The 17,964-nt window shown below is 40.8% G+C and overlaps 1 protein-coding gene across 1 annotated transcript in view; it reads right to left on the minus strand.

Moving 5' to 3' along the window:
• The window catches only part of NFAT (NFAT nuclear factor), a 533,805-nt gene that overhangs the window by 245,221 nt on the left and 270,620 nt on the right, over window positions 1-17,964 (minus strand). The window contains exons 3-4 of the mRNA XM_067145354.2: window positions 6,487-6,602; window positions 758-894 (exon numbers count right to left, since the gene is read on the minus strand). Coding sequence (XP_067001455.2) covers window positions 758-894; window positions 6,487-6,602 — 253 coding nt within the window. The remainder of the gene's footprint in view (window positions 1-757; window positions 895-6,486; window positions 6,603-17,964) is intronic.

Below are 17,964 nucleotides of genomic sequence, written 5' to 3' on the forward strand. Positions count from 1 at the left end.
AGACACTTCCACAAACCATGAATGAAAAGGGCTTCTTATACACCAGAACATGTGTATTGCATGAACAGTTCAGTAGATTACTGATATCACTTCAATTAATCAATCAATCATTGATATGCATTTAGGGCTGTTGCCCAGGTGGCAGATTCCATACCAGTTGTTTACCTAGTCTTTTCTCAAATGATTTACAAGAACTTGGAAATTTATCAAACATCTCCCTCGGTAAACTATTCCGATCCCTAATTCCTCTTTGCATAAATAAATATTTGCCACAATTTGTCCTCTTGAATTCCAACTTTATGTTCATATTATGATCTTTCCTACCTTTAAAAGCTCCACTCAAGCTTATAACTTATGTGCACAAATCCCTGTATACCACACTGACTGGTCACTTTTGCAGTAGACATCATCATTGCCACTATCATCATCATCATCATCATCATCATCATCATCATCATCATCATAACTGTCTAACAATAACACAGAACACCACATGTTTGAACCCAACTGCTTTTGTTCAATAGGTGGATGTGCCCCCAAAGACACCATGCCCACTGACATCAACCTACACTATTGTCAATCACAAAGCAACTTCTCCCTCACTGTAGATACTGCAGATCTGAGAGTCTTAAATTACAAAGAGATCACCTGTGTCCCCATTGGACTGCTGGAGATCATATAAAGCAAAATAATACAGGAAGATCCAAGTTAACAAGGAGAAACAACCTAGATTCAATATACAATGCTTAAAACTTACCCTCCCAGTTCCGATGAATCCTTCCGTATTCGATTCATTGTTTCTGGAAAACTGAAGTTGTCATTGGCATCATCCGACTCCAATTTAATTTCCAACTTTTTTCGTTTCACTTCAGGGTGTTCATTGGCCCACAGTGGCTAACAGAAAGAGAAGAATTAATATTATATAAATATTATAGTAAATCAAAATAGTTTTATTTGTATGTAAATACAAATCTCAATGCATTAGCATTCACAAAAGTACGCAGCGAGCACAAGAGTTGCTCGTGCACGCAGTAGATACAATCCAGCTGTGATGTCACGAATTCCCATCCACAATATATCCAATAATATATTTCTTGGAATTCTTCCCTGGCCGTATCTCAGCAGCTTATGATTAGCATAGAAAATCTGCTTCATTACCTGAGTTTCCAGTGAACAAATATTGTCATACAGACTGTTTTGAATCACCGTATATTTTACTCACGAAAAATAAAAAAATATTACGGTGAAAGACATATGTAATTATACATAAAATAAAAATATGTAAAAAAAGTCATTATGATCAAATATGGTAAAGATATAAAAATAAAATGTAATTATACGATAGCTAAAGTTCTACTTCATGGACATTTATCACCTTTAGTTATATAAAAGCAAAGGGAAAGAATATGTACATACATACATACATACATACTTACATACATACATACATACATACATACATACATAAATAAATAATCATTACAGATCGTTATGCCTTTCATTGTTCAGTCTGCCAGCCTCTGTGAATTTACTAAATGTTGCCACAGTCCTTTATTTGCAACTAGTGCTGTGGCCTCATTTAGTTCTATACCTCTGATCTTTAAATCATGAGAAGCTGAGTCTAACCATCATCGTCTTGGTCTTCCTATACTCCTCTTACCCCCCCCGTAACAGAGTCCATTATTTTCCTAGGTAACCTATCCTCCTCCATTCGCCCCACATGACCCCACCACCGAAGCCGGTTTATGTGTACAGCTTCATCCATCGAGTTCATTCCTAACTTAGCCTTTATCTCCTCGTTCTGAGTACCTTCCTGCCATTGTTCCCACCTGTTTGTGCCAGCAATCATTCTCGCTACTTTCATGTCTGTTACTTCTAACTTATGAATACAATATGCTGAGTCCACCCAGCTTTTGCTCCTGTAAAGCAAAGTTGGTCTGAAAACAGACCGGTGTAAAGATAGTTTCGTCCAGGAGCTAACTTCCTTCTTACAGAACACTGTTGATTGCAACTGCGAGCTCACTGCATTAGCTTTACTACACCTTGATTCAATCTCACTCACTATATTACCATCCTGGGAGAACACACAACCTAAATACTTAAAATTTTCTACCTGTTCCAACTTTGTATCACCAATATGACATTCAATTCTGTTGAATTTTATACCTACCGACATCACTTCAGTTTCCGAAAGGCTAATTTTCACTCCATACTCATTGCACCTATTTTTAAGTTCCAAGATATTAGACTGCCAGCTTTCGGTACAATCTGCCATTAAGACCAAGTTGTCAGCATAGGCCAGACTGCTTACTACATTTCCACCTAACTGAATCCCTCCCTGCCACTTTATACCTTTCAGCAGATGATCCATGTAAACTACAAACAGCAAAGGTAAAAATTACAGCCTTGTCTAAACCCCTGTAAGTACCACAAACCAAGAACTCATTCTATAATCAATTCTCACTGCAGCCCAATTGTCAACATAAATGCCTTTGATTGATTTTAATAACCTACACCTACACTTAATTCCACAGCCCCCCGTTATGGCAAACATCTTTTCCATCGGTATCCTGTCATATGCTTTCTCTAGATCTACGAAACATAAACACAACTGTCTATCCCTCTCCTAGCATTTTTCAATTTCCTGGCGCATACTGAAAATCTGATCCCAACAACCCCTCTCTGGTCTGAAACCACACCAGTTTTCATCCAACTTCTTCTCAACCACTGATCGCACCCTCCCTTCCAAGATGCCAGTGAATACTTTGCCTGGTATACTAATCAACCTTGATAATTGTTGCAAACCTTCCTGTTCCCTTGCTTATAGATAGGTGCAATTACTGCTTTTGTCCAGTCTGAAGGTACCTTTCCAACACTTCCTGCTAATCTTACTACTCTATGAAGCCACTTCATCCCTGCCTTCCCACGATACATCACCATTTCAGGTCTAATTTCATCTATTCCTGCTGCTTTATGACAATGGAGTTTATTTACTATCCTTTCCACTTCAAGCGAAATTTCACCAACACCATTTCCTTCCTCCCCATGAGCTTGGTTGTTCGCGACACCACCACGAAGATTTCCTTTTACATTGAGAAGATTGTCAAAATGTTCCCTCCACCTGTCTAATGATTCCATAGGATCTGTGAGTTCATCTGAATTACTCAAAACACTGTTCATTTCCTTTTTCCTCTCCCTTCCTAAGAGTAGGTTTCCCCTGCTGCTTGACCTAGGCTTTCCAGGTTATTACCAAAATCTTCCTATGACTTCTTTTTGGATTCAACAATATTTGTTTCGCTCGGTTTCTTTTATCTACGTACAATCCTCTGTCTGCATCGGCCCTTGTTTGGAGCCATTTGTGATAAGCCTTCTTTTTACGTTTACAAACTGCTCTCACTTCATCAATGCACCAAGATGTTCGCTTTTTCCCGTCTTTACACACAGTCATTCCTAGGCTTTCCCTTGCTGTTTCTACTACAGCATCCTTGTATGCCACCCATTCTCTTTCTATATCCTGAACCTGCTCACTGTCCACTGTTTGAAACTTCTCACTAATCATATCCATGTACTTCTGTCCAATTTCCTCGTCCTGGAGATTTTCTACCCTTATTCATTTGCAGACAGATTTCACTTTCTCTACCCTAGGCCTAGAGATGCTTAGTTCACTACAGATCATATAGTGGTCTGTATCATCACAAAATCCCCGAAAAATCCGTACATTCCTAACAGACTTCCTGAATTCGAAGTCGGTTAAGATATAGTCTATTAAGGATTTGGTACCCTTAGCCTCCCACGTGTAGCAGTGAATAGCCTTATGCTTGAAGAATGTATTTGTAACTGTTAAACCCATATGAGCAGAGAATTTCAGCAAACACTTCCCATTCTCATTAGCTTCCATATCTTCCCCATATTTACCAATCACCCTTTCGTATCCTTCAGTTCTACTTCCAACTCTCGCATTGAAATCAGCCATTAGAACTATCCTAACGTTGTTGTTCACCTTGACTAGGATGTCACTCAATGCTTCATAAAACTTGTCAACTTCATCCTCATCTGCACCCTCACATGGTGAATACACAGAGACAATTCTCATCCTAATTCCTCCAACTGCCAAATCTACCCATAGCATTCGCTGTTTTACGTGCCTAACAGAAACTATGTTGTGTGCAATAGAATAGTATTCCTGATGAACAGTCCTACCCCATACTCTGACCTTCCCTTTCTAACACCCGTCAAGTACACGTTATATCTCCTATCTCTTCCTCCGTTATCTCCTCTTACCCGAATATCACTTACTCCTAACACATCCATATGCATCTTCTTTTCTAACTCAACCAGTTCTACTTTCTTTCTTCCATTAATCCCATTAATATTGATAGCTCCCCATCGAATTTCATTTTGTTTGCCAAGTTGTTTCCAAGGAGTCCCTGACCTGTCAAATGAGAGTGGGACTCCGTTACTCCTATAGATCCAAGGCTTTCTTAAAATGTTCTGAACTTGGTAAATTGGTGAAGCAGGATGCTTCCCTACTTGCACATTATCCAAGTGAGGATTTCTCCTCTAACGGGTCAGGGACCACGTTGGATTGTATAGTCCTAGACGCCTGAGCACAATGAGGGCCACGACTCAGAATATATCCGAGATGCCCACTCCCATTCCATAGCAACTGATATCCCGACTCAGGACCACTTACCAGGCCACTCAGCTACTGCCCGTGGTTCACGAACTAGTACGTGACTACAGTAACCCACACCATGAACCGTGTATTTACATAAAAATCCTAGCCCATGTGGCTGGAATGGGCTCTGCTAGCCTTCGACTATGGCTATTAGACAGAAGTTAGCATTCTTCCTGTACATTTTAAGCAGTCTCTGAAGCCAGCGCGCTTTGCCTAAAAGATGATTCCAAGACATCTATCGCTAATGTGGGTCTAACTTTATCTACTCATAGTGACCATGTTGCTGTGCTGTATTCTAGTTCAGTGACAAACCAATTTCACCTGGTCACTTGACCTATAAGCCCTGCCTTACTGAAAAATTTGTAATACCTACTCAAAATATCACTGTTTGGTTCTTTTGTGACACACTGTATGAGAGGTGAGGTGATGTTAACCTTGGTGCTGCTTGAGGACTCACAGAAACTGCCAACTGTGAACTATTTCGTTACTAGTGGATGATGCTTTGTCTTACTGCATTCCGGTTAAATGTTGTGACAGGAATGTGATGACTTTTATTTTTTAGATTTTTTAAAGAGATTAAGAAAGAAATATGAATGTGATGACTCTTTTACTTTATTTATGAGTGAATTAAGCCCACTCGGGAGCACTTATGACTAGTTCTTTTTGGATGCTTGCTTTTTTTTTCCAACGTATCTTGAGTCCTATCAGTAGGTTTTAGGTTTTTTTTTTTTAAGAAATAAACACACAGAAGAAAGTTTGTATCATGTAAATGGCGTACAAACTGGTAACTCTCCCTGTTTTTACTATTCTTGAAATTTTTCTTGTAGAATATGATTCTTCATAACTGTGCGAGTAGAACTTGCTAATCTATATAGCTCTTTTTACTGATATAGTGTATAACACCTTTTCTCCTTTTTAGAGGCTTTTCTCAGGCATGCCCAGCAGGATCTAGTGTGTTTGAAAAAGACTATTGTTATTTCTCCCTCACATTGGATAGACTCCATATATAACTGTTGAGAGATAGTTGTTAATTCTTATGTCCTATTTATATGATTTTTGGTACATAAATAGTTGTAACATTTTACTTGTCACTAGTTATTCCCGAAGTTTCCTACGCCTTCTCTTCATATCTATGATTTTTGGTACATAAATAGTTGTAACATTTTACTTGTCACTAGTTATTCCCGAAGTTTCCTACGCCTTCTCTTCATATCTCTGCCCTATGATTCACATTCCTCTGGGCACACATTAACTCAATAGCTGTGGTCTGACCTCAACGGGCATGACATGTCTGCTTTCACATTGTTTGAAGTAAACTCAGCTGATATTGTTATGCTGAATCACATTACCCTGCATCATATAAACTGCTTTCATTGACTAAGCCACATTTGCTCCCACCTGGTGTACTTACCTGTTAGCAAGTTCAGGTAAGGTCAAAGACCATAACACTGTTTACACAGAGAAGAATGGAATTTGCCACTTAACTCCTCTAAAATTTCCCTGTGTAAATTAGTCTTTAGCCTCAGATAAATCTGAGAATTTGCACTATATTCATCAGAAATTATAAGTGTATGATACATTCCCAAAAAACAATAACAACCCACATCTTCCAACCAATATCCAGTAGGTAATACAGTAGGAAAAATGAAGAAGGTTGGAGAAGATTGATTACTTACAGCTTTTGACACACATTCCACAATCAAAGGGGGGCAAAAGATATAATAAAATCTACTAGAAATTATCAAATGAAATCATGAGTTTTCAATGTTCCTTGTATTTAGTTTTGTAATTTACAATATAACAATTACCTCTTGATCAGAAAAGCGTAGTGTTGACCTTGGAAAGACTGCACACTCCAAGTGCTGCTCAAAACCAAGGCCTGAATCATTGGAGTTGTCGCATGGATCAACAGCAGTCTTTTGTTCTGTGGATAGAAAACAGAGCATTAATTTTCAAAACTATAGTCACTCACCTACAGTTCATAGAAATATTGCTTTTTCTTTTTTTGAGTAAAGAACAGGAATGGCACACTAGGTTTTTTGAGGATGATTCTATACTGAATAAATAAGTTACAGGATTGTGAGCAAATGCAGGAAGACCTTGATAATGTTGTGAGATGGACAGCAAACAGGGTGAAAAGCCAGGTTGGAAGTTTCACCAAAAGGAGAAGTCCTCTAAGTTTTAACTGCTGTGCTGATGGAGTGAAAGTACCTCATGGGGGACCACAGTACATACTTAGGTGTTAATATAAGAAAAGCTCTGCATTGGGGGATCATACTAATTGGATTGTAAATAAAGATTACAGATCTCTTCCTATTACAGTTATGAGGGATTGTATTAACAACATAAAGGAGTAGATGTATAAGTCTCTGCAAAGTCTCCAATTAGAGTATGATTCCAGTGCATAGGACCCTCCCCAGTACTACTTGATTTTTTTTTTTTTCTCTCTAAAGGCTTTACGTCGCGCCGACACAGATAGGTCTTATGGCGACGATGGGATAGGAAAGGCCTAGGAGTTGGAAGGAAGCGGCCGTGGCCTTAATTAAGGTACAGCCCCAGCATTTGCCTGGTGTGAAAATGGGAAACCACGGAAAACCATTTTCAGGGCTGCCGATAGTGGGATTCGAACCTACTATCTCCCGGATGCAAGCTCACAGCCGCGCGACTCTACGCGCACGGCCAACTCGCCCGTACTACTTGATTTGAGAATAGGAAAAGATACAAATGAAAGCAGCATGATTTGTTTTGGGACATTTCCGACAAAGGAGTAGTGTTACAAGTCGTTCGACTAAGATAGATAAGTGTCTTTATTGGCATAGTTAAGACCATTGGTTGTGGCAACATACACAACCATTAACCGGGCTCAAGGGAGATGGGGTCACCTCCCCTGTCCTTCACTTGAGTAATTCTTGTCTGGCGCATCCACGTTACGGGGGTGGATATTCTCCACATCAGTAGGCCGGTGTGAAGGAGAGCTAAGTTCAGGTAGGGACCCAGTCTCACGGGGTATAACGTGCAACCCATGCCTACGGTTACGGGTGAAGACCTGAACAGAATCTTACGCAGTGAAGGAGAGCTTCGGATTGTCAAAGATGGTGGATGAGGCAAAGGGAGTAAACCCTGAAAGAAAATCCTCAGATGCATTAGGCTTAGCAGGTCAGCAGATGAGTAAATTTGTACTTCCTTTCAACTATAATACAAGCCTCAGATGGAAGTTCAAAAATGGAAATGGAACTGACAAGTCTCTGACTACAGATGCACAGTATGATGGTAATGCTGATCTTCTTGCAAGTGTTAGATCAAAGAACAAAACCTGATTTGGAACAATAAATATTTTAACAATGAATGGGAAGGAAAATTAATTGATTGATCTAATAGAGGGACTAAAACTCAACATCCTGTGATTAAGTGAAGTAAAATGAAAAGGGGAAGGTATGAAGAAATTAAGAAGGGGGTACACCTTGTACTAGATGGGTAACAGTAAAGAGAAAAGAAATGGAGTGGGATTTGTAGTGAATCAGAATGTTGAACCAATAGCTGAAGTTGAGTATGTAAATGAAAGAATTATAATAATGCATATGCATGTAAACAAGGAACTACTGAAGATAATACAGGGGTATGCTCCACAGACAGGATATAGCGTGGAAGAAAAAGATGATTTTCTCTATGAACTGGAAACACATATTGTTGGAGATGGGATCATGATAATGGGAGATCTGAATGCTCATGTGGGAACAGATAGAATAGGATATGAGAATGTTCTGGGCCCACATGGGTATGGTGATAGAAATGAAGATGGAGAGAAAATGTTGGAACTTTGTATCAGAAATAACCTGATAATAAAGAACACATGGTTTATGAAAAGGAATAGCCATAAGATCAGCCAATATAGTAGGGATGGACAGTATGGAACACTCATCAATTTTATAACAACAGACTGAGAATGGGGAAGATACGTGATGAATACGAAGATAATTCCCAGTGAAAGTATGGAAGGTGATCATAGATTATTAATTTTGGAATTTAAAAAAGTAAAAATCACTGAAGAAGAAACCAAAGATCAGGATTTGGAAATTGGAGGAAGAGGATAAAAGAATGACATTCCAAGATTGGATAAAAAGGAAGTTGCCTAACATGGAAATACGAAGTGGAGAAGAAGAGTGGGACAATTTAAGACAGACCTTTGTGGAAGCAGCAACTGAGGTATGAGGGAAAACAAAAGCAAAGGTTAAGGGAAAGAAGACACGGTGGGGGACAGGCAAAATAAAAAAAGAAATAAAAGAAAGGAACAAGGTGAAGAAAGAAATGGATAAGGAAAAGCAAAAAATGTATCAGAGGGATGAGAATAAGATAGAAAGGTTACATGTGGAATACAAAAGATTGAAACTACAAGTAAAGAGGAGTATCAAGGAAGAAAAGGAGAAATGTTGGGGAGAGAGTTTACCAACAAAATTGAGCAAGATAATCAAGGAAATCAAACTATTACAGGGTAATAAAAAAAGAATAAATCAAGAAAAAATCAAGGCATTAGAGAGAGAAGACGGATCCATAGTATATGACAAAATGGGTCTTCAGAAGGTGATGGCAAAATATTTTAAAAAACTTGATAATGATGATGACTGCTCGGAGGAAGAAGGAGATAAGGAAATGGAAATAACAGATGGAGAAAAGGAAGAGAACCCGATAACATGGTTGGAACTTGAAAGGGCAGTGAAAGCAATGACCAAAAGGTAAAGCAAGTGGAAAAGACGAATTCAATGCTGATATGATTAAGGCAGCAGGAAGCATTGGGCTACAGTGGCTATATTGAGCCCTCAATGTCATATGGAAGAAAGAAAGGAAACCTGAAGATCGGCAACAAGAAAGCATTGTACCATCGTTCAAAACAGGAAATGGGAAGAAATGTGAAAATTATAGAGACATTACCCTATTATCACATGGGCTAAAAATAAGACCGAAGGATATAATAGAAACACAGTTAGAGGAAGAACAATATGGCTTTAGACCGAATAGATCAACAATAGACTTGATATTTATTGTGCGAACAATAATGGAAAAACATCTGGATAAGAACAAGGAACTCATCATCGAATTTTTGTATTTGGAAAAAGCTTATGATACAGTTATGAGAAAGCATGGGAATGCGTACTGGAAAAGAATGTACCAAAACCATTAATTAACACGATAAAAATGTTGTATCATGAGAGTAAAAGGCGTGTACAAGTGGGGAGTGTTGAATAAAACATTTTATACAAAAAAAGGTCTCAAACAAGGAAGTGCACTGTCACCATTATTGTTTATTACTGTATATTGATGGATGAAATCATAAAACGTGTAAAACAGAGTATCAGTAGTGATGAAATGAACACTTTGGTATTTGTAGATGTTGTGGTGATTTGGGGAAAGGGAGAAAAAGATGTACAAAGGAGACTGGACATTTGGAATGAAAATCTGAAGGAGTTTGGAATGGTACTTAGTAAAAAGAAAACTGTAGTCATGCACTATGGAAAAGAGAAAAGGAGAAGCCAAGTGAACAAAGACGGAGAACGGTAAGAGAATGTAGAACATTTTACATATCTGGTAACATTATTAATGGAAGTAATGAAATCAACCCTGAAATTAATAACAGACTAAGTAAAGTTACAACATTTTATCATCAACTCAGAGAGCTTTTATGGGATGACAAAGTACCCAAGAGAATGAAATTAACATTATATAAACAGTATTTTATATCAATTGTAACATACGGACTAGAATCGCTGGTAACTAATAAGAGACAAGATAGTAAGATCCAAGCAGTAGAAATTAAATTCCTAAGAACATCATTTAAAAATACAAGAAGAAATAGAATTCAAAATATTAAAATCAGAGAAGAGCATACAGAAAGCAAGACTGAGATGGTTCGGACATGTAAAACGAATGGGAAAGGAACAGGTAGCAAGAAGGGAATTCAAAACAGAAGTTAAGGGAAAGAAACCAGTTGGAAGATTGAGAAGAAGGTGGATGGATCAGATTTGGAAGGACATAAGAGAAGGTGGATTGCATGGGGTGGAAGTAACCATCTTCAGGGCTGTCAACAGTGGTTTTCAAATCCACTACCTCCCGGATGCAAACTCACATCTGCGCGCCCCTAACCGCACGGCCAAATCGCCCCGTTGTACCAAGTATAACAGCCTGCCTGAATATTGGTGGGAAGTAGCTGGGGGGTTACATAACTTTCTTCTTAAGGATGCCATTCCTCTGGTTCTTAAATTTTCTGATATTACTGGTACGTAACAAACTGGTTCATCATAGCATTCGAGCTAATCAATCCCTACCTTGAGGCACTGATTGGAATGAGCAGTGTGTATATTTAACGGAACAATGGCTGTCTACGGCCTGGTCATTCCAGCACTGGAACTCTGGACTGTTAGATCGGCAACGTAGTACTGTTCGTTAAAAGTGAGAAAATGTGCGGTTTTTCAATTGATCGAGTATTTTATATGATAACATTGCTTTTAATCCTTACATTCCTACTGATGTTTTTGTAATGGCCTAAGTTAACTGTAGTTAGGAAAACCACAAAGACAGTCTTCCTGAGAATCCCGTTGCGAAGCATGGGTACATCAGCTAGTCTTATATATTTTGACTTCCTACACAGATAGCAATACAAATGCAAACAGAACTCTGAGTGCTTAGCACATTTTTTATGATACTCCTTGAGTTTTAAAATCTTTCGGTGGACCAACATGAACATCATTTCCTTATATAACATGTTTTCTTAGGCATGGTTTGATCGATAATATAATATTATTAACCACAACATAAAAAGAATCCAAGGCTTTTTTTTTGGATCAGTAAACTTTGTTAAATTATTCCAATTAAGATTTTGTAAATGCATATAAAGCTAGTAAAAATTTCATTTTGCAAAATTATAGACTTCTGGTAGTTAATACAAGATCCAATGTTCTGCCGAATTCATTTTGAATAGGAAAAAAAATGAAAGGGTTTATTATGCTATGAAGAAACCTTGCTATTGTATAATCAAAGAGAAGAGAACGCTATTTTCAGTTAGAAGAAGAAGATGATTCATTAAGAAAAAGCAAAACCTGTGACAAAAATGTTTAAAATAACTTTTTAAAGTGTTCTTTGTATTTTTTTAATTTTGTCGTCAATTTTAGATATTTATTTCAGCTGAAGATGTCGCAAACTGAGACGAAACATGTCCTGATTTAATGTAAATATATAATGTGGTTAGTTCTAAGTATATGAAGAGCTATAATACAAACTATTGAAAGATGGAAAACTCTCTCAATCACAGTTGAGTGAAAGTCAGTACGGATCTATACCGGGTGGTACAGCTGCCCCTATTTTTTGCCGAATATATGCAACCAGCTAGGACGTAAATGCCTCTTAGTCCCATCTTGCGCAACACCTTACAGCAATGTTATGTGCAGTTAACCCGATGTAGACTTCTCCGCAAAATGGAAAAATGGTACAAGAGGCAGTAAGTGAATTCCATCTCAAAAACACTGTACCATTGTATGTAGAGCGGTGTCCAATACTCTACTAATTTTTACGAAATGTTACTATACTGTACAAACCATAAACACGCCTATAGCTGTCGGTAGAGAATTGCGCACCTGATTGGTCCAAGAGGCCATTTTCTTTTGATAAAAAGGGCGGTCGTGGTATCATAGAAAACGTGATAGGGTAAGACCAATTACAGGCATGTCAATGCACCACCATTTTGTGATGGGATGGGATGGGAAAGGCCTAGGAGTTGGAAGGAAGCAGCCGTGGCCTTAATTAAGGTACAGCCCCAGCATTTGCCTGGTGTGAAAATGGGAAACCACGGAAAACCATCTTCAGGGATGCCGATAGTGGGATTCGAACCTACTATCTCCCGGATGCAAGCTCACAGCCAGATAAAAGTTTGCAGTGAACAAATCGTGTCACTTTAGTGAAACCACTGTATAGACCGCACTGCTGCTTAGTGGATTACTGCAAAACTAGTTTGAACGTGCATAGTCCTACATCGAGATGGTACCTAACTGAAGGAACAGTAAAAAAATATTTCGATATTACATTGTATAACGGGCTTAAGAATATGAAAAAAATTTTCATGTGGGTTCAAGTAACACCTTAAGGGTCCAAGTAGCCCATCATTACGGTACCTCTAGGAAACAGAGAGTAAAAGGGCATAGTTTTTGTCCTGGGACTGTCCATTCTTCGCCCCCCCCCCCCCCCCCCCTGCGCCCCGAAAATAAAAGTGTTCACGACTCACGGCCTGGTCATTCCAGCTCTGGAATTTTGGAATGTTAGATCGGCAGCGTACTACTGTTCGTTAAAAGTGAGAAAATGTGTGGTTTTCCATTTGATCGAGTATTTCATATGATAGCACTGCTTTTAATCGCGACATCCCTACTGGCGTCACTGTAATGACGTACGTTGATTTCAGTTGGGAAAACCACTAACGCAGTCTTTCTGAGGATGTAAAAAGGCAGGTGGAGGTATGCAATTTATTACATACAATGTTCCTCACAACGTGTACACTACGTAACCTACAATTCTGTATACAATGCAGAATTCCGTTCCGAAGCACGGGTACATCAGCTAGTAAGTATATATAACAATCCCAAATACTTTTGGAATTTTATTAAAAGCAAAAATGAATAACAGGACATCCGCTCAACAGATGTCGTTCAAGGTAATATTTTATCTAACACTCAGCTGATTCTTTTCCATCTCATTTTAAAAGTGTGTATAGGTTTAGTGCTCGGGTACCTTCATATTCGCTGGTAGTGGAAGAATCTTTTAAAACATATCTACTTTTATAGACTGATTTTATTGATGAAGTTGAGTACGAAAGAGCAATAAATAATTTAATATCAAGATAGTCACGTGGTTCTGATGGTACACCTCAGTCGTGCCAATTTGCTTACGTTTCCCTCATGTCTCATAGATAATTCAAAACTAACAACTCAGATATTTCCAGGTTTGTGGAAACTGAGCCGAATATGTCCCATTTTTCAATTGGGTGATATTACATTTATTGAAAATTATAAGCCATTTCTATTATTTATGCTCCTGCAAAACTTTCGGAACAGATTTCATACTTCCGTATGTTTTACCATGTCAAACCATACATATCACAATGCCAGCATGGATTTTACCCGCACCGATCAACTTCTGCCAACCGGATTTCAGAGTGGTCTTAATACAATGGACAGACGTTTGCAAGACGTTACGAGGATTGGAGGCAAAAGTCATGGCAACTATTTTTTTTCCTTGTAGATATGTGAACGGATCACAAACGTATATGTGTCGTGTGGAAGTTCTGCAGACATAGTGTGTATGCAAAACAAAAGATGGCTCTGTGATACCTGGTAGTAGCGCAGCGAGAGCTGTGCAATCAGTCAGTTGGTGAGTGTCGTGCGAGATGGAATTAACCCATGTTGAGCAGTGCGCTTACATCAAAATAGCCGTTCTCCGAGGGAGAAATGCGATGGAATGTCACAGTGAATTAGTGAAAGCCCTTGGGAATAATGCCCTACCATACCATACAGTAGCACGGTGGGTAGGAAAGTTTCAGCAAGGACGTGTCAACCAGTGATGAGCAACGTTCGGGATGACCTGTCGGTGTGCGGACCGACGTGGCACGTGCCGTCATCGAGCAGCTCCAGGATGAAGATAGACGATGGACGCTACTGGAGTTAGAGAGAGCAAGTGGCATCAAGAAACGCACTGTCCACAGGATATTGCGTAATGAGCTGCAACTGCACAAAATCGCATCGCGGTGGGTACCGCATGCACTGACGGAAGTTCAAAGGTGGGTGCGCTATGCAATATGCTCCGACCACCTTGCACGCTGGCAACAGGACGGCGATCAATAACTTGTCACCAATAACTGGCATCGATGAATTTTGGGCCAGGGCTTACGAACCAGTGGCGTCATGCTGGATCACCAAGGAGCCAGAAGACCGTCAGAATCCTTCCCCAGTCAAATTGATGGTGATCGTCGCGTATGACGTCAGAGGTGTCATTGTTTGCCACTTTGTTCCACATGGCTGGACAGTGACCGCACAATACCACACGGACTTCCTGGTGCGACAGGTACGACGTGGCGTTTGTGAGAAACGTCCGGATCTTGTGGACAGTGCAATAATCCTGCACGACAATGCAAAACCACATAAAGCAGAGTGTGTAGGGCAGCTACTGCGACGTTGGGGATGGGAAGAATTGGAGCACCCAGCATACTCTCCCGACATTTCGCCCGGTGACTTTGATCTCATTCGAAAGATTGAGGAACCACTACGTAGTAGGCGGTTTGCAACACGAGAGGGCATTGCTAATGCGGTGCGCCAAAGGTGACCCGATTCACACATGGTGCACGAAATGCTGAGGCAAATGGTATTCAGCGCCTTCCATATCGTTGGCAGCGTAGCAGGGGACTACTTTGTAGGTCTTGAGGACCAGGTTTGTCATGTCAACTTTGTGTGTACTGTGTTGTCATTCTTTTGCACCAGGATGGTGGTGGTGGTGATTTTTGTTTTAAGAGGAAGTACAACGAGGTAATGAATCATCCTCTCTGAACAAATAAGTGGAAGAGAATTTTAAAATATAAAAAACGAAATTATTTATTCAATAAAGTAATTTGGAAACTCAGTACAAAATAAAACAAAAAACAATTATAGAATTAGGCCAAAAGGATTACTAACGTATCAAAAGGGAACGTACGTTCCCTGAGTAACAGTACACTTGCAATTTATATACCTTTGATAAGTCCACTGTCGCACATAAAGCGGATGACGAGATCAGCAGTAGTCGCGTCATCGGCTAGTATGCGTTCGAGTGTTTCCTGCAGGCTGAGGCTCCGTCTCAGGCCAGAGAGATCGGCGCACTCTGTGAGGATATGGGCCACGGTGAAGTCGGCACCACAAGAACACACTGGGGGGTCTTCCCTCTTTAGGAGATAAGAGTGTGTGGATCGTAAATGACCTATCCTCAGCCTGCGTAGTACTATGGCCTCTCTCCGTGAAGGTCGGAAAGAGGACCGCCATACGGTAGTTGTCTTCTTAATTGCTCTCAGCTTGTTGGGAGTTCGGATATCTAGCCACTCCGATTCCCAGGACGCCAAGATGGTTCGATGTAGCTGAGAACAAATATCCTTAGCAGGTACATTGACTGGTCTTGGAGGTAAAAGTACAGTTTCCTTTGCAGCTTCATCCGCAATTTCGTTTCCCGCAATCCCAACGTGGCTTGGAAGCCACGCGAAAGTGATTCTGGAGCCAGCATCCCATAACCTGGCTAGAAGGTCATGTATCTGTCGCACCAGTGGGTGTTGCGAGAAACAGGTTTCAATAGACTGCAGAGAGGTTAACGAATCGGTACACAACAGAAAGTGGCTTCTTTCGTCACGCAGTGCAAACTGCAGAGCCTCTAAGATGGCGTAAAGCTCTGCAGTAAACACGCTACATACTTTCGGGAGCAAGATCTTCGTGCTCATATCATCAATGACGAAAGAGCAACCGACATTATCTCCGATTTTTGAACCATCCGTGAAGATAAGTCTCGCAGCCGGATATTGGTGAACAAAGTCCTGGAAATACCTCCGATAAACAGAGGAATCCGTGTTCACCTTGGGTCCACGTAGCAGATCTAGACGTATATCCGGTCGCGGAACCAACCACGGAGGTACCTCGCTAAGAGTTCTTTCAAGACAACCACCGATATCAATATTCAAATCATGACACAAGCTATCAATCCGAAACCCAACCGGTCGTGTGGCATTCGGCCGGTCTTGGTACCGCTGGTGGTATTGAGTACGATAGATGCATTGATAGCTTGGATGTAGCGGCATTTCACGAATTTTGGCAGCGTACGTGAGGAGTAACTGCTGCCTCCTTATCCGTAAGGGTGGAACTCCCGCTTCAGCGAGTAGGCTGGGAATGGGGCTAGTACGGAAAGCACCCGTTGCCAGCCTTACTCCACTATGGTGAATACTGTCTAAAAGGCTCAGTGTAGATTTTGATGCTGAGCCATAAGCCGCACTTCCATAGTCAATCCGGGAGAGCGACAGTAGCCGTGTAAAATCGCAGCAGTACCGCACGGTCAGCCCCCCCCCCCCCACGAAGTGCCGCTGAGAAACTTAAGCATGTTAAGTCTCTTCATGCAGGCAACCTTCAACTGACGGATGTGGGGCTGCGACGTAAGTCTCTTATCAAAATGGAGACCCAGGAATCTGCAGGTGTCAACCACTGGTAAGACACTGTTTCGCAAGTGGAGCTCTGGTTCGGGATGCACAGGCCGACGTCGATAGAAGTGTACAACAGAGTTTTTCGCTGCTGAAAATCGAAAACCGTGTTGCAGGGCCCATCTGTCGACTCAGTTAATAGCTTGCTGTAGCTGTCTCTCAGCAAACGCCACCCTTCCGGAGCTGTAATGTAGAGCTAAGTCATCTACATACAGCGAAGGAACGACTGCGGGCCCAGCAGCGGCAACTATGCCCTTGATGGCGATTGCGAACAGCGTGACACTCAGTACCGATCCCTGAGGTACTCCATTTTCCTGAACGTAATACTGAGAAAATGCATTCCCTACTCGGACTCGAAAGAGACGGAGGGACATGAAGTTCTCAATAAACGTTGGCAAATTTCCCCAAAATCCCCACTGGTGTAGTGTGGAGAGAATCCCATATCACCAGGTAGTGTCGTAAGCTTTTTCCAGGTCAAAAAACACGGCGACTAGGTGTTCCTTCCGGAGAAAGGCCTCCTGAATGGCGCTCTCCAGTCTGACCAGATGATCAGTGGCAGATCGATGAGAGCGAAAACCACACTGGTAGTTAGACAAGAGACCCTCCTTTTCCATGGCCCACACAAGACGCCGGTTAACTATCCTTTCAAATAGCTTACAGAGGCCATTTGTAAGGCATGTTGGCTTATAACTATCCAGAAGTTTTGGATCTTTACCTGGCTTGGGAATAGGTATCACAATTCCCTCACGCCATTGAGATGGAAACACTCCCTCACTCCATATTCTGTTGAATAGGGTGAGGATATCCTTGAGACATCTGCCACTCTCAAATGCTTAAGCATTTGATTATGGATTTTGTCCGGACCAGGAGCCGTATCTCTGCATAGCGCGAGTGCACTCCGTAACTCCCACTCCGTGAAGGGCACGTTGTAGGGATGCGAAGCACTAGAGGCAAAAGAGAGATGGTGTGCCTCTGCTTCGCGCTTAATTGGGAGAAATGCAGGGTCGTATCTCCTACAGCTGGACGTATCTGTGAAATGTGACGCGATGTG

Source organism: Anabrus simplex, chromosome 4 (assembly GCF_040414725.1).
Source record: "Anabrus simplex isolate iqAnaSimp1 chromosome 4, ASM4041472v1, whole genome shotgun sequence".
Taxonomy (NCBI): Eukaryota; Metazoa; Arthropoda; class Insecta; order Orthoptera; family Tettigoniidae; genus Anabrus; species Anabrus simplex.